The sequence below is a fragment of the Camelus dromedarius genome, chromosome 5 (assembly GCF_036321535.1).
Source record: "Camelus dromedarius isolate mCamDro1 chromosome 5, mCamDro1.pat, whole genome shotgun sequence".
NCBI classification, from domain to species: domain Eukaryota; kingdom Metazoa; phylum Chordata; class Mammalia; order Artiodactyla; family Camelidae; genus Camelus; species Camelus dromedarius.
In genome coordinates, this window is record NC_087440.1 from 20,529,302 (window position 1) to 20,547,155 (window position 17,854).

A 17,854-nucleotide genomic window follows, 5' to 3' on the forward strand; every position below is an offset into this window, starting at 1 on the left:
CACACAAAAACATGTACCACTGGGAACCCACCAGGGCGGGCAGGAGACTGCAGAGGTTCAGGGAGCAGGCCCTGGAGTCAGCCTCCCTGAGTGGATCCCAGCTCTGCCCTTCCTGCACGTCAGGAACATATAACCTCCATCACACAGTGGTGGGAGAACGTCAACGTCTGCGGGCACATAGAACGCTTCTGACGTGCCTGGCGTGCGGTAAGTGTTCAGTGAACACCGGCTACGACTGTCAGCAGTGAGGAGCCATGCTCCATTCTAGGCACGGGGGGTCAGGTGTGAGAAGATGGACAAGGTCTCTGCTCCCGTGGAACTAGTTCTGGATGCTATGAAGTGCTCTGCAGAAATAAAGGGGGTGTCGTGATGGCGAATGATCACAGGGTGGGAGGAGGGGCATCATGTTCAGTGGTCACGGAACGCCCCTGTGAGGTGGTTACTTCTGAGCCAAGACCCCAGGGGGAGACGGGGCATCCTTGAGAGCAGGGCTGCCTCGGGTTTTGATCTCTCAGAGGGCAGGAGCTTTGCATCTCAGAACTCTTTGCAGGCAAACAGCTGTTTTAAAGTCTCTGTTTTTTTAAGGCTGATAATGCATGGGGATATATTTTGATCCTTTAATATCTTTGTCTTTATATTAGTCAAAAGCCAGGAGTCATGTGGCCAGGGCTTAATGCTCCTCTTACTCGTCATTAACCCCTGTGGGCCGGTGGCCAAGGCCAGGAGGCCTTGTGGGCGCCGACGTGTTCTTTTACTAATTGATTCTACTTGATCTCCTGCTTTGTTGAATCTCTTCCTGATCCTCTTGGCTTTCTTTACCTGCTCCCTTGAAGGCCCTCCCTTTTGTTCTCTGAAGTCATTGTCTCCCTGACACAAAAAGCACTTCAGTGAGTCAAATGCATGATTATATTAAGTGAAATAAAAAAGAAAACCCAAGTCTCCCATAGAGAATGAGTTTTCTCCGTGCACTGTAACCTTGGGCATGGAAGGAAAGACATCTCCTTCCTCCTCCCCTTTCCTTCCTAAACCAATAGTCAGCCTGGGTAAAGGGGAAGCTGAGTTGGCTGCCTTTAGGAAACATGCTTTGAGGTGTGGACAGTGGCCAGGAAAATGCTGCCCCAGTCCTGTGCCTCATGTGGAAGTGATGCACTCCTGGGTGCTCCTCCTTGCCCTTTAGGGTATCTAACCTTTCAGGGTCGAATGTCCATTAGACATTATGTATGGGATGGAGAGGCTTCTGTGAAGGATCAGCAGGTCCTGCTATGAAAATGCAGGCCCCTCAGGAACAAACAAGATGCAGTTTCCATCAGGATCTAGGCTAGTTGTTTTCAAACTTTTTTATTATGACCCACAGTTTACATCATGATCCAGTTACATGTAAAATTATGCTTGTTCTTCCTCTGTGGGATGCATTGTGAGATTTTCTACTCTAGTCTTTTTTTTTTTTTTAATATTGGTCACATTTCTCTAAATTGATTTCACCAACTACTACTAGATTAGACCTGTTTACAAAATGCTGTTGAATAACTCACAGGCATCTGTCTTACATCTTGCCCTGAATTTTCTGGTTCCAATAATACAACAATTTAAAATATATTAAATTAAATTACAAAGCATTAAGTTACATTCAGAGGTTGGCAAACTTTGTATTATTTGATCCTGTAATTCCTCTTTGTATCTGCCTCAGGAAAGACTGTTACAAGGGAGGGTCAAGGGACCATTGTGTGTATTCTGTTTTCGGCCAGATGTTTGACAAATTTGTGGGAAAGATGCAAAATGAAAGCTGCATTTGATTTTAGACTGTGAAGGAAATTCAAAAACACCTAATCCAATTTCTTCATGTAAAGAATTAGATGTAGTCACAGCTAGTTGAACAACTATACTTAAAGAGTATTTCCTAATGGCTCAGTGTTAACCTGGAAGAAAGCTCCAACAATAATACTCCATTGGCCTCTGACTTAAGCCCTAATGCTTCAAACCATCATATAACCAATGACCTAGCCAAAGACCTGGAAGATAGTTTAGCCAATTCCCAGATGGCAAGATAGCATTTGGGTGAAAGAATTAGGACACAAAAAAATCTAGCCAAGTAGCAAAGATGAGCTGAAACTATCAAAGTGAATGCATTTTTAACAAAAACATAAAGAACCCATGCGGAAATTCAAAATGCAAATGGCACAAAAACTGGCTGGACCAAACGTAGGTTCTCCCTCTAGGATGCTATGCCTCTCCCCCAGTTGTGACAACCAAAAATGTCTCCAGACTCTGCCAAATGTCCTCTAGGGGGCAAAATTTCCCCAGTGGAGAACCGCTGAAATAAACTGATGTACTACCTACTGAATTTTTGTTGACAGTAAATGTAATAAAGATCACCACCAAAATAGCAAAGCAAATGCATTCTGAGGCTGCATTATTACCAGTACTAAGAGCAACTAATGATGAATGAGTACTTACTCTGCACCTGCTGTTACAGAAAAAATGTGTTACAGCTCAGTGTCATGGCTCAGTTGTGACAGCAACCTGGATCCAGGCGAGAGACCAACTAGCACTCGGAGAATTGGAGACATCAGGTTAATTACACCAGCAGGCCCAGAGGAGTAGGCACTCCAAGCTCTGGACCCCATCTGTATGTTTACACAGGCTTTTATAGGCTGCCAGTTTACATTTTGCAACATCATATGCAAATAAGGTATAACAAAAGTTGACTAATTAGGAACAAGCTTTGTAGAAATGGACCAATCAGGAGTGAGAGAAATAACCAATCAGAAGTGAAGGAAATAACCAATCAGAAGTGAGCTCAGGGAACCAATAGAATTTTAGGGATAACTAAGCTATTTCAGAGGCAAAAAGTGAGATAGAGCCTCTGGGCCAGGGAACAGGATGGTGCTGGCAGGAGAGTAGTGGCCCTGGCTGGGGGTCCTACCGGTCTTTTTATGGGGCTTCCCACCTCACTGCCACTAGGCTAAGGACTTTACATGTGATTCTCACTTAATGCCTACGTGAACCCTAGGAGATAGGAATGCCATTGTCTCCATTTTTCAGCAAAGGACATTTATGTCTAGGGACATTGTGACTTGCTCAAGGTCTCACAGCCAAGGTGGTGAGAGCCTGCACCTTACCCATTGGGCTATGAGAGTTTTAAAATTATACACTAAGTGTACACAAATAGCATCCTAGGAAGCAACCAGGGCCCTCATCCACCTGGAACATGGCCAAGAAGCAAGAAATAAGCAGCAAGTAACCCTGAAGTGTCCACCCACCCCCATGTCCTAAAGCAGTGACTTATCCGTAGCTGAGGTCCCAGCCTTCAGTCAGCTCATTGACTAATTCATACAAAATTCGAATATGCTCCTTCTTCTAACGTCAGGATAATAGAGTAACCTTTAGAAAGCTTGTCAATAAAAGTGACTTAAGAGTACCTGGTGGCACTTTAAAGGTTACATTTCAGTTATCTGGAAAGGTTGTACTTTCTGGGACCCCAGTTCTCCAGCACTGTGGCTCCAGGTCCAGGTCCAGAGGTCAGGGGATCATGGAGCCAAACTGCTTTCTGAGGCTGAGTAGTGAAACTAGGGGACAGTTGGCAGAGTGGCTAAGATCTGGACAACAATCTTACTGAAGTCAGGGCCAGGTGCCATAGAAATGTTGAGACGTGTCAGGGGATGCTAAGCCTAGGGAGCCACATCTGGGCAGTGACCTGTCACCCCCTCCCCCAGTGGCAGCCTTGGAGCTCAGGTCGGTTGACCTGCAGAGCTCCAGAAACAACCAGGAGCATCACACGCAGGAGATGGGCCTGCAGAGGCTCATCGTGCGCCGCAGCCAGTCCTTCACAATCCAGCTGCATTTCAGCCGACCCTTCCATTCTGGGACCGACCACATCACCTTCATCGCTGAGACAGGTGAGTCCACCCCTCCCCAAGGCAAAGTTCACCTGGAGTCACCCTCCCCTCTCTTCTCCTGGGACCCTGAGGACCCTATTAGTGCCGTTAAAAAAAGATTTGGCCAATTCAGCGACCAAGGTTGTGATAATAACAGCCAACTTCTAAATTCACACAAATTATCTCATTTAACCCCTGTTAAGACTATCAGGTAGTACTACCATGATCCCATTTTACAGATTAGAAAAACTGAGACCCACAGATCTTAAGTGCTTGCCCAAGGACACCCAGTGGCACTAAAAGGATTACCAAGTGGTGGGAGGTGGTGAGGGTACTTTCAGTCCCCCTGGAATTGTGTCACATAGATTCTGAGCCTCACTTTGGGGTCATGCTCTCCTACACAGGACCAGAGCCCACAGAGCTGCTGGGAACCCGAGCCACCTTCTTGCTCACCTCGGCCCGACAAGGAAATGTCTGGAGTGCTTCTGACTTCACCATCGACGCCAACTCGCTCTCTGTCTCCCTTTTCACACCGGCCAGTGCAGTCATTGGTCCTTACACTTTGAAGATCAAGATCTCTCAGGGCCAGGGTCACAGCCTGACCCACCTGCTGGGGACTTTCATCCTGCTTTTTAACCCTTGGAGTGCAGGTATGACTCGTTCCCAATAGATGCTAACTGATCTATTGGGAACGCTCTGTGAGGGTCTACTTAGAAAATCCAGAAAAGAGAATGCTGCACATCTATGCAAGGTGTTACCATGTGCTCACTAAAAACCATCTTTACAGAGAATTTTTAATGGCATGACTAAAATGTTCATGGTGTGATGTTAAGTGAAATCCTAACTTTATCACATGTACGTGCAGAGAAAGAGAGGGGCCAGAATACACCAAAACGTAGTGGTGGGTGTCTCTGAGTAGTGAAAAGGGGGTGATCTTCACTGTCTTCTTTCCATCATCTGGTATTTTCCAAATCTCTGTAACAAGCTTGCTGCTTTTACAACCAGGGAAAGAATTTTTTTTTTTAAAGTATAGATTATATTGCTGGTCTCTAGAAAAGCACACGGATTTTTAAGGAGTCCAGTCTTGAATTTCTATTGCCACCAACCCATTGTTTCTCCGATTATCCAGCAAGATACTGTCACTACTGTTTTTTAATTTTCTTACTGTTTGTTTTTTGGTTTGGGGTTTTGCCTCCTCCTCTACTCTCAACTGCTCAGAGGATGACGTCTACCTGCCAAGTGAACTACTGCTGCAGGAGTATATCATGATGGACTATGGCTTTGTTTACAAGGGTCATGAAAGATTCATCACCCCCTGGCCCTGGAACTACGGGCAGGTAACGACGTCACCGGAGGTGGACCTTAGACAACTCTGTTAGCTCAGGAAGCATCACGGACAAAAGTCAGGGTGTGTGGTGCTGGACCAACTTCCCACCCAGTGAGAAGTGCAAAGAAGGAAGGGGAGACACCCTTCCTTCTTAGTTTTTTAATATTTTACATGAAAAACTTAAAACATAATGCAGGTAGACAGACTCCTATAATCAAACTCTATGAACTTCCTACCTTTAATAGTGGTTAATTTATGGTAAACCTTGTTTCGTCTGTACCAGGGGTTTGCAAACTATAGCCTATGGGCCAGATGTGGCCCACTGCTCATTTTTGCATGGCCCATGAGTTCAGAATAGTTTTCATACCTTTTAAACTGTTGAAAAAGAATTTTTAAAAAATAATGCAGTCGTCCCTCAGTATTCACAGGGGATTGATTCCAGGACTCCTCCACAGATACTAAGATCTGAGCATGCTCAAATCCCTTATATAAAATAGCATAGTATTTGCATGTTAACCTATGCACATCTTCCCATCTGCTTTTACATCATTTCTAGATACTATACTACCTAACACAACACAAACACTATGTCAATTGTTGTAAATACAATGTAAATAGTTGCAGGCACTATGCAGCAAATTCAAGTTTTGCTTTTTGGGACTATCTGGAATTTCTTTTCCTGAATAGTTTCGATCCTATTGGTTGAATCCATGGATACGGAACCCATGCACATAGATGGCCAGCTGTATTTTGTGATGTGCAAATTATATGAAGCCATGAATAGAGCCATGCTCATTGGTTAGGTATCATCTGTGGCTGGTTTCATGCTACAATGGCAGCTCTGAGCAGTTGAGGCAGAGGCCCTATGGCCCACAAAACCCGAAATATTTATTATCTAGTCCTTTACAGAAAAACTTTGCGATCCCTGGTGTATGCTCCCCCATTCCTCCCACCTCATCACTGGTTTTTTAGAAGCAAATTACAGACTTCATATCATTTAATCCAGCGATACTTCCAAATACAGTTCTAAAAGATGATGACTCTTTCTGAAAAACTGAACCATAATACAATATTATAACCAAAAATAATGAACAGCAATTCTTTAATAACAGCAAACATCCAGTCACTGTATACAGAGGGGGACCTTTGGGTTTGGGCAACTTTTCTACTCTCAGCCTCCAACCACGGCTGGGGTAGTTTCTCTCTGCCTCCCACTGCCTCTCAGCCTGGTCCACACATGCCCAGAGGGAAGAGGCGGGGGATTGCAGGGACACTTCCTGAGGAAGATCAGCTTCACGCTTCCCTGTTCTCCAGCCATAACTTGTGTCAGTTTTTGAAACTCAGAAAAATACCAGTGCATTAGGCACCCAGAAGGGTTACGAGACAAAAAGCGAATACATCTTGTAAACCTATGTCATGAGTCTACCCAGGCTTCTCCTGTGCTCATACATCAGCGCGGAACCCTCTACCTGATTTCCAGGTGCTCCCCCTACTCTTCTCCCTCTTCTCACATGCCTGGCCTTGTATTTACCCATCTGATCTTGTCCTACTCCCACAAGCCGTCCAGAAGGAAAACCCCACAGTACCCAAAGACCTCAGGTGAACGCCCCCACCCTGCTCTCTTCCTGTCTACCTCCAATAGACTTCTCTGACCTCTTTAGCTGACTCTCATCTCTCCAAATTCTGTTTGCATTTTCCATCAGAGCCACACAGGTTAGTTCTTCAGAATTCTGAATCTCATACATTCCCAAATTGACCTACAAGCTCTTTGAAGTCAGGACCTTGTCTGATATTTAACCCCACCCCTTCCCCCACCAGATACACATCATCCCTAAAAGTCTGTTACAGACTTGAAGTGAATTCTATTTATTGAGGGGTGTGGCTGTGGCCATTAGGCTTTTAAAATTTTTTATTTTATCTATTTATTTATTTTTGTTGAGGGGAGGTAATTAGGTTAATTTTTAATGGAGGTGCTAGGGATTGAACTCAGGACCTTGTGCACGCTATAGCGGCCCGCACTATGCCGCTGGGCTGTACCCTCCCCGCCAGAATTCTAGACGTTTTTTACTCTTCTTTGTTCTTCCCTGAAATCCCGTGGAAGTTTGAAGAGGGCATCATAGATATCTGCTTTGAGATCCTGAACAAGAGCCTGTCCTTCTTAGAGAACCCGTCCAAAGCCTGCTCCCAGCGGAACGACGTGGTGTACGTCTGCAGGGTGGTGAGCGCCATGGTAAGGCCAGACGCCGCCCGGCCCTGCCTGAGGACGGTCCGAGCCCCGCGCCCCGCCCCGGGCCCGCGCCACCCACCTGTCTGTCCTCCGCAGATCAACAGCAACGACGACAGCGGCGTGCTGCAGGGGAACTGGGGAGAGGACTACTCCAGGGGGCTGAGCCCGCTCGAGTGGAGCGGCAGCGTGGCCATCCTGCGGCAGTGGTCGGCCGGGGGCGGGCAGCCCGTCAGGTACGGGCAGTGCTGGGTCTTCGCAGCTGTCATGTGCACCGGTGAGTGAGGCGGGCGCGAACGCAGAATCCCTGACTCTTCAGGATAACGCTTCGAGGTCGGGCGGGGATTAAGCCCACTTCACCCGAGTTAACTGTGGCTTGTCGGCAGCCCCACAGCTGAGGAGTGGCGGGATCCCGCGCTTACCCCGCGCGCGCTGTGTTCTCCAGGAATCCCGCGATAGCCAGCGAGGCAGGATGACCCGCTGCAATCACTCCGCGGTCTCCTTGATGCAGCAGTTAGTCCATTAAAGTGGTTGCCTACGTAGGAGAGCTTGTGGTTCCAAAGTAGAGGCAAAATTGGCTTTTTTTCTGCCACCTGCTCGGGCTTCTCAACTCCAAGTTAGCCTGGAGTCGGGGACAGGTTGGGGGAAGCTTGAGGTGCCAGCAGATGGCCTGGGACAGCCTGTCTCACCTGCAGGTACCGCTGGCTGCTCTCAAACGCTTCTTGGAGAGATTCCTGAGGAGTTACTCCTCAGGAGTAAGAGATGTACTACTTTGCTAACTACCCTTAACGAGCATCAATGTTTTATGCATTATCAGTTATTTACAATTTAGTGCCAAGCCGTTGATCAGATAATCTGTGAAGGTGAGGGAAAGGACTGAGGTGCCTGCCTGCGTTCCCCCTTCCAGGCAGGAGTACTTTATGCAGAGCTGCCTGTTACACTGTGGTGCTCAATCAGTTTGCTGAACAAATGGGTTGACTCTGAGTTGGAGAATGAAAGAGCACAGAGACGGAGGACAGAGACAGGGCCCAAAGACAAAGTTCTAGACTTTTCTGAGAGGGGCAGCACAGCTTGGTAGTTATGCACAGGTGCTGCAGACAGTGGAGAGGTTTAAGTGTGAGGGTTCAACTCAAGCGACCTCACTTTGCTCGTTTGTTTTCTCCCAGGCCCTAGCGTTCTGGGGCCAATGAGCGTCGGGAGAGCAGCTCCTGCCTGGCTGCCTCTGGCCACTCACAGCCCTGGTCTAACTTTCACCCCTGCCAAGGGTTTATGAAAAGTCCAGGAGCTATGTGGGGAGTGGACAGGTGCTTGTGGACAGGTAGCGCCCTCTGGGGCTCTTGAATGAATTGAAATGAAAAAGATTGTTCAGTCTCAATTGTCTTTTTACGTTTAGAATCACTGTAATCCTCCCAGCAGCCTCAGTAGGCACCACCTGCTCCTCCTACGCAGAAGAGGGGTAGGATAAACCTCTCTAAAATCCTTGCCTTGCTGGTAGAAGTTGGGACCTGTGTTCCAAAAGTCACACTTGGCTCTTGGCTTGATATCTGGCCCCAGGCAGGTGTTGTGATGGGGAGGGGGGTGTAGTGTCTGCTTTGTGTGATTCCTGAGAAGCCACAAGAGGGTGCTGTTGCCTCATCAAAGATGGTCATTCCCTAGTACATGCAGATTCTCTGTCACTGACATCTTCCACGTATCTGTGTAAGTCTATCTTCCTCTTCTATCCATGCTCTGATTTCTTTCTTACCTCCTCCAAACCCTTTTATTTGAATAGAATTACAGATCCAGACTTTCAGAACTGGAAATCATCTGGTCCAACTCTTCATTTTGTTATATACAAGAAGACTAAGGCCAAGAGAAGTTAAGCCACTTACCTAAGGTCACACAGCTTCTCTTCTGGCCACAGCACAGGCCTAAACTTCTTTATTTTCTTTCAAATTATCAAATGTTTCGGTTCTCTGTTTTTAATTTGGAAAGATGCTGAATGTAAAAAGCCCTAAATGGTAAACCTGACTTGTTAATTGCTGCTTTAAGTGACCATCAAATTTCTTTCTCCTGGTGGAATGGAAACATGGATAGGGTGGGTAGGCAGCAGGGTTCTGGGCCTGGGTGCTGTGCTCTGGGGATAAAGGATTTACAGTTACGATTCTGCAAGAATCTTGGCCTTTTTCTCTCTTCCAGCTTGAAAATTAGAAAGTATGCACATGAAACCAGTGATTCTGCTTGAAATGAACTCAGTGATTCCCCATGCTTGTCTTCTCTTTAGTAATGAGGTGCTTAGGTGTTCCAACCCGTGTCGTTTCCAATTTCCGTTCTGCACACAACGCAGATGCGAACTTGACCATCGATACCTACTACGACCAAACTGCAGTGATGCTGCCAACTCAGAAACGAGACAAAATATGGTAAGGGGGACTGTCTCCTACAGATCTCTGCTCTAGCCCAGGTAGGGTAGGAAAGTTCTGACCTGATTCTCTCTGGCCTTGAGGAAATACTGCCCTGTCCATTGTTGCTGATGCTCAGAGAATAAGTCCCCCAGCCAGGAAGCTGTTTTGGCTAATTAGATCATCACATCAAGCTCATTTCAGAGACAGGAAGACTATGGGATAACATATTCTGAAGCTGGCAACCAAATGAATAGATCAGGCATCCCCTGAGTGCTGACCTCAAAATCTTCATTCTTCTTACTCTTCCTTTGAGCTTTTCTGTTTGCATGTATCTCTGTTTCTTGGTCGGGGCAAAGCCAGGAGTAGCTGCCTCTGCATACTTCCTGCATCCTCTCTCGACCTCTCCGCTCCCAGCCTTACTCCCTCTCTCCAGGCATGTGTGTGCACAACTCTGTGTGTGTGTGTGTGTGTGTGTGTGTGTCTATCTCTGTGTGTCCCCTTATTTTTGGATCTCTAGTCACTTCCCTTGGTTCCTTTCTCCTCTGCTCTCCCCCAAATATGATTTCTGGTTTTTGCTTTTCCAGCCAGTTTCCAGGTAAGACTTTCAAGTTGCATGAGAACTAGCTGCTGTCCTTGGACCTCCCTTCCTTCTCTGAGCTCTCTGAGGGCTGAAACTTCTCTGGTTCAGTGAGTAGTAATGTATCTGAGCAGAACATATCACTTATGTAGAATTCCGTCTGTGAATGCGTAACCTGAATCTAATCGTGAGGAAACATCAGGCGAGCCCCAAATGAGAGCCGCTCTGGTAAAAATAATTCAGTAAAGACTGTATTCAAGAGGTCAACGTGCTAAAACAAAGGCTGAGGAACTCTTCCAGATTGAGGGACACAAAGAACATTGGACAACTGAATGCAATGTGTGATTCTGGACTGGGTGGAGAAGAATTCCATAAAGGACACTATTAGGTCAATTGACAACACTTAAATACAGACAACAAAGTCGATAAAATCATATCGATATTCAATGTAAGAAGTTGATAACTATACAAGGATATTTAAGGGAAGATCGCTATTCTAGGAAATCTCATTATCTGCACTGAAAGAAAGCCAGTGATAAAGCAAATGGGGCAATATGTTAACAATAGATGACCTGGGTAGATGGGGGTTCTTTGTACTATTCTTGCAATTTTATTGTAAGCTTGAAATTACTTCCAAATAAAATGTAAAAAAAAAACCCAGAAGAAACAATGATATAAAGCACTCAGTATAGGGTCTGATATCTCGCAAAGGCTCTGAAAATGTGAGTCCTTTTCTCCTTACTGCTTTCTGCAGGAATTTTCATGTCTGGAACGAGTGCTGGATGATCCGGAAAGATCTCCCTCCAGGATACAATGGGTGGCAGGTTTTGGACCCCACTCCCCAAGAAACCAGCAGTGGTGAGTGAGGACCACAGTGGAAGGGCCTGGGCTCTGCAGGGAGGCCGACCAGGGTGACTGACCCCGTGAGCAACAGGCCAGAAAGCAGCGATGCCTTTTCCACTTTGTCCCCTTTCCAAAGTCAGAGCAGAGACAACTTGGGGTCAGGGGTCCAGCTTTGCCACTGACAGCTGGGTGACCCGTGGAGTCTCTGGACCTTGCAGTTGTTTGCTCATCTGTGAAGCAGGGAAGAGAAAGGTGATGACTGTTGCTTCCCAGGGTGGCTGTGAGGATCAGATGAATTAATGGGAACTGGAGAGCACCCCTTGGATGAGGGTCATCAATGCCCCTGCCCCTCCCCATCCCACCTCACTACCTCCCACGGCCTTGACCCTCTGGCCCTGGCCCACATGTCAGCAGCCGTGTTAGCGGTCCACAACTCCTGTTACCTGCACAGGGCTGTTCCGCTGTGGCCCTGCCTCCGTGAAGGCCATCAGGGAAGGGGAGGTCCACCTGCCCTACGACACCCCTTTTGTGTATGCTGAGGTGAATGCCGATGAAGTCATTTGGCTGTTCGGGGGTGGCCAGGCCCTGGAAATCCTGGCCCATAACATCAGTTCCATCGGGAAGGAAATCAGCACCAAGATGGTCGGGTCAGACCAGCGCCAGAACATCACCAGCTCCTACAAGTACCCAGAAGGTGCCTGGGGCCCCAGGGATTCAAGGACTGGGGTGGCTGTTACCTCCTTTTGTGGCCTCCCAGTGGGGATGGGGATGGCTCTCACATTAAAACCATCACCACTTAATCATCTCCTCTTCAAAAGATGACGCAGAACAGTGTTCAGGACTTATATTCAGGAACTCATCTAACCCAAATTTTTGGCAACTATATGAGGCAGGGAGATATCCCTGGGCTATAGATGACAGAACTGAGCACTATGAGGTTAAGGGACTATGACAGAGCAAGGATTTGAACCCAGCCCCAAGCAACACCAATCTCCTTGTTCTCAGCCACAATGCTGTGTTGGCTCCTTGGGCAGCTATCCTTGGGAAGGGATCTGGGAGCTGTTGGGTGCCTCGTTTCCCCAAGGTCATTGGTCCTCTGGGCCCCTCTCCACTGATGTCTTTACTGGCTCTCCTCTCCGTCAGGATCCCTGGAGGAGCGCTCTGTGTTCATGAAGGCCTCCCGGAAGATGCTGGGCTCAAGAAGGGCCTCGTCACCCTTCCTGGACCTGCTGGGGTCCGGCGGTTCTAAGGATCAGCCGGCACAGCTGCAGCTTCACCTGGCCCAGACGCCCGAGTGGGGCCAGGACCTGCTGCTGGAGCTGCATGCCCGGAGGGTGGCAGACAGAGCCCACCCCCAGGGGCCCATCAGACTGGTGGTGCGCTTCTGCGCACAGACCTTGCTGCACAGTGGCGGCACCCGGGGGCCCCTCTGGAGGCAAAAGGTGCACTTGACCCTGGACTTTGGGGAGGGTGAGTAGGAGGCAGGCCCAGAAAAGTACATATAAGGAGGGGAGCTTTGGGGCCATGAACAAAGCACCCCCAACACACACACACACACACACACACACACACACAGAGACACACGTTGGGCAGTGAAGCTGCTGTTGGCAGGAGGCTGAACGCCAGGTGCTGTGCCTCCAATGCTGTCCCGCCAGGTGGAACACAGCAGTGACCCTGGGGAACTTGAGTGCAGGGTAAGCACAATCTGTCTCTTTCACAACACACACACTTTCACACATATGTAGTTTTTTTTTGTTTTTGTCTTTTTTTTAATGGAGGCACTGGGGATTGAACCCAGGACCTCGTGCATGCTAAGCACATGCTCTACCACTGAGCTATACCCTCCCCTCCCACACACACATATTATCTAACACAAACTGATTTTTCCTCTCTCACACATACACATTTCTCTCTCTCTCTCTTTCTGAGACCCGTTCTCAAACTCAAAAGACGTCTTTTGTCTGTGCTTAGAGATACAGCAATCCCTCTCGCTGCCCTACAACAATTATAAAAACAAGCTAACGGATGAAAAGCTGATCCGTGTGTCTGGCATCGCCAAGGTAGCAGAGACAGGGAGGTCCATGCTGGTCCTAAAGGATATCTCTCTGGAGCCTCCCCACTTAGCAATTGAGGTAAGGCATCTGGACAGAGATGGCGGCCAGGGACCCTCTTCTCACTCGGCCCCGGGGCTGGGGGGACTGCAGCCAGTGAGACAGCCCCTGCCCTGGACACCAAAGGGATGATTGAAGTGCAGTATGGTGTGGTCTCTTGTGCTCTGTGCAAAGTGAATGCTTCCCAGAGGAGGTGAAATTTTACAGAGGATGCACAGGAAGATTCTATGGAGAAACAAGATGGAGATGAAGGCATTTTAAGTAAGGAAATAGCTTTGCAGAGGGAAAGAGACAAGAAAGGCAGTAACTGGAAGATGGAGCAGAGAGGACAGGTTTGAGGGAGACCACAAGCCAAATCCCAAAGGTGACTGTTGATAAGACAGAAGTGACAAAGAAGAAGGAAACAAATAAAAGGTGAGCCTAACTACTGTATACAGATAAATAACACGGTCCTTCTGTACAGCACAGGGAATAATATTCAATACCTTGTAATAGTCTCTAGTGAAAAACAATATGAAAAGGAATATATATATTATATATATATGTATAACTGAATCACTGTGCTGTACACCAGAAGTTAACCCAACAGTGTAAACCAACTATACTTAAAAAGGAAAAAAGGCTGAGCCTCATATTTCAAGTTCAAGAGCTTGAGTGCCTGGCAAGGCCATGGCATGAGGAAGGAATACAGGTGAAGGAAAGGTAAATGGAGGAGGGCAGGGAGGATCACCATCTCCTATTACCAGGGTTTTCCTTCCCCTGAAGTCCCCTTTGCCCACTTTCCCCTCCCACATGAAAGACTTACCCTCTGCCTAGCCCCCACCTGGCTTTGACGGATTGTCAACAGCACCCTCCGTCCCCACCGGAAGGAGAATTGAGCAGCTCCTCGTCATCAACCATCTGGCCACGTGACAGTTTTCAGCTGGGCATGCTGTCAGGTTTTCAGGCCAAGTCATACAGGGCAGCCTCCATGGGGGCAGTGGGGGAGCAAACAGTGAGCAGAATCAGGAGTGTAGACACAAGCCTGGGGCTGAAGTGAGGGTCCTGCCTGTTACCCAGAGCCCTGATGACAACAGGATCCAACGCAAACACGTCAGATGCCAAGTAGGCTATTAACTGGTCCCCTAAGGGACCCGGAGATGGTCTGCATGACTAGGCTAGATTCCAAAGTTATTTTGACCTTATTCCACTTTGGCACCCTCACTACAGTCCAAGGGACTTGTTTCCTTTCTTTGAATTCCAGAGAAGTCAGGATGTGTTCTTCCCTCTACTTGATTCTCTGGTTGAGTTAGAGTCCCCAGTGCGATCTGGGTGATCAGAGGCCTTTCAGTTCAACACTCATATACAGAATCTCCATCATTTGGCTGGCTCTGTGTTAGGCACTGGGGCTCTTGGGGCTCTTGAAGTGGGTAGGATGGAATCCCTGCCTCCCACTCACAGGCCAAGGCCACGCTGCCCTGTATGACACAGACCTCACATGTGACATCTGGATGCACCTGGAAAAACTCAGAGTGGGTTTGCTAGTGTATATAAAGACAGAGCAGCCTGGGGGAAAGATCCTGGCTTCTGGCTGGGGCCTGGCACACCTGGGTTAGGTCTTGGCTCAGGTCCTGGCTCTGCCATTAACATATCCTGTGACCTTGGCCTCAGAATGACATCACCGAAACAACAAGGTTCTACGGGATAGCACATGAAACTATATTCAGTATCTTATAATAACCTATTCTGAAAAAGAATATGTGTGTGTATGACTGAATCACTATGCTGTACACCAGAAACTAACACATTATAAATCAACTATACTTCAATTAAGAAAAATAAAATAGCATTTGAGAAAAAAAAAGAACGTCACTGGTGGCACATGGATGGCACACATGACACTGCTTCCTTCTCCCATGCCCATGTCAGACACTACTAATCAATCACAGCTCTCTCACTGACTCTGGATGGTCCCCATGACCCTTTTGTACCACAGCATTTTTATCAGCTACAATTCACGGATGGGAGCTGGCACTTAAGTGGAAATCCAAGTGCCATCCTGAGCTAGATGGTGGGAAGGGAAATAGGTTTCAACTTGGTGCCAATTTGGTTGGTGGTGGCTTCCTGAAGTCCTGCGGGCTGAGCTTCTAAGACAGACCAGGATATGTGTTCACCTTGAATACTCTTAGGTCAGGTTCTTCTCTTTCCCTGCAGCATCTTAGCTCTAAGTAAGCAGTCCCTGGTGGCAGCCAGGCCAGGTGCCAGCAGAAAGATGAGGAAGTGAGGTTGCTGAATTGAGTGCGGAAATGAGGCCAGTGGCCCGTGATATCCCTGTCTTCTCTCCACACAGGTGTCTGAGAGGGCCGAGGTGGGCAAGGCACTGAGAGTCCACATCTCGCTCACCAATACCCTCTCGGTGGCCCTGAGTCACTGCACGATGGTGCTGGAGGGCAGTGGTCTCATCGATGGGCAGATATCAAATGAGTAAGAACCAAGGCCATCCACCTGTCTCATGCTGGTCTTTGATAAGGGGGGCTTTGTGGGGTCATAGGACAGTCCTCAGTCTCCTGGATGGTGCCTCCTGGCTCCCACCTTCTCACGCTTCTCGGGGAAGACTGAGCTCAGTGATGCTGGAAGGGGGTGGGGGAGGTGCTTACCGACCAAGACGGGAAACCAGATCCTCCCACCCAGCAGTTGGTCCTCAAGGCTCTAACAGGCTCTTTTTGACTTTCAGCCTTGGGACTCTGGTGGCCGGACACACTGTCCAAATTCAGCTGGACCTCTACCCCCTCAAAGCTGGACGCCGCCAGTTGCAAGTCCTCATCAGCAGCAAAGAGCTCAAGGAGATCAAGGGCTACAAGGACATCTTTGTTGTGGCAGCCGGGGCTTCTTGAGCCTCGCCCCCACCCCCTCAGGCCGTCAAGTCGCCCAGCTCCTCTCCTGCCCCCATCCTGATGCCCTTGCAGACCCCTACCCCCACCCCACCGCCCCCGGGCCCACCTTGCTCCTTCTCCGTCCTCTTCCCAGCCTGCCTGGGGGTGAATAAGACTCTGTTAGAACCACTGTTTGTCTTGGGAGAAGGCAATAAACATGCTTGATCTAGCGCTGGTGTTCCATCTTCTGTCCTAACAAGCTACCTATTGCTACTGGCTTGTCCTCTTGACCTGGCTGCCACTGTGTGGCTGGGCCCTCCTCGCCCTTCCTGTCTCCTCTCTCCTCCTATAAGGCCCCAGCCACAAAGTAAGCACAGCACAGTCCTCTCCAGATCAGCCTCTCTGGAATTCCGGGTGCCAGGGTTCTCATTTAAATGGTCTTAGCTGAATGTGCAGGGAGGGCAGTGACCGTGACACTACAGAGACCGGTCCAGAGTCTGCTGAGAGCCTCTAAGCCTGGGGGCGGCTGCGCAGGGCCCACTCAGTGTGCCCAGGATGACTGGGAAGCACTTCACAGAGCGCCGCCCCCCCAAAACAGGCCCTTACCTTCCCCGACCCCCCCTCCCCTCCTCTCTCCCTTACCCACCACTCTCCCTCATCTTTCTTCCTCTTCCGAGTCACGCTGACTCCCTCAGCCTCTCTTCCTTCATATTGTTTGTTTTTGTTACTTTAAGGACAGGGAGCCACTCTCGTATTTTCTTCCTGCGAGTCTCTAGACCATCTGTGCTCGTTCTAAATAATTTGGAAAGAACAGAAAAGTGAAAAGAAACAAAGGGAAAAATCACTAGGGGTTTTCCCATCCAAGAAAAATTCGCTAACATTTGTCACACATCTTTCTAGTCTCTCCCCTTTCATTGTGTTTTTTACAGTTAACATTACATGGCTGTCATCAAAAAGAGATAACAGGTGTTGGTGAGGTGGAGGAAAGGCACTGCTGGTGGGAATGTAAATTGGTGCAGCTACTATGGAAAATAGTATGGAGTTTCCTAAAAAATTAAACATAGAACTTCCATATGATCCAGCAATTTCACTTTCGGGCATATATCTAAAGGAAATAAAATTACTATCTCAAAGAGATATCTGTACCCCTATGTGCAATGCAGCATTATTGACAATAGCAAAATATGGAAACAACCTAAGGGTCCGTCAGCAGATGAGTGGATAAAGAAGATGTGGTGTATACAGTGGAGTACTGTTCAACCGTGAGAAACAAGGAAATCCCGCCATATGCTACAACATGGATGGACCTTGAGGGAATCATACTAAGTGAGAAATAAATCAGATAAAGAAATATCAATACTGTATGATATCACTTACATGTGGAATCTGAAAAAGCTGAACTCATAGAAACAGAGTAGAATGATAGAGATGTCATATAAATGTATCAGATCAACACATCGTGTACCTTAAACTTACGCAGTATTGTATGTCAATTATATATCAATAAGAAAATTAAAAGCTTTTGTTACAAATGGACACAATTCCATCATGCGAAACTTAGAAAATCCAGAAATGCAGAAAATACATTATTGTCCTATGGGTTTTCAGGGCGGGCCCTTCGTCCTGCTGCCCCTCCCTGTCAGTGGTTCCCTGGACTCCAC

General features: G+C 47.9%; 1 protein-coding gene across 1 annotated transcript; it reads left to right on the plus strand.

The window, feature by feature from the left end:
- The first annotated feature begins 3,208 nt into the window (after window positions 1-3,208).
- On the plus strand, window positions 3,209-16,524 carry TGM7 (transglutaminase 7). Its single transcript, XM_064486360.1, has 12 exons — window positions 3,209-3,237; window positions 3,673-3,896; window positions 4,280-4,525; window positions 5,094-5,212; window positions 7,304-7,703; window positions 9,690-9,828; window positions 11,142-11,245; window positions 11,682-11,924; window positions 12,374-12,700; window positions 13,202-13,362; window positions 15,671-15,804; window positions 16,055-16,524. The coding sequence occupies exons 1-12, from the start codon at window positions 3,209-3,211 to the stop codon at window positions 16,212-16,214; spliced, it is 2,286 nt and encodes a 761-aa protein (XP_064342430.1). The 3' UTR covers window positions 16,215-16,524.
- The last annotated feature ends 1,330 nt before the right edge of the window (window positions 16,525-17,854 follow it).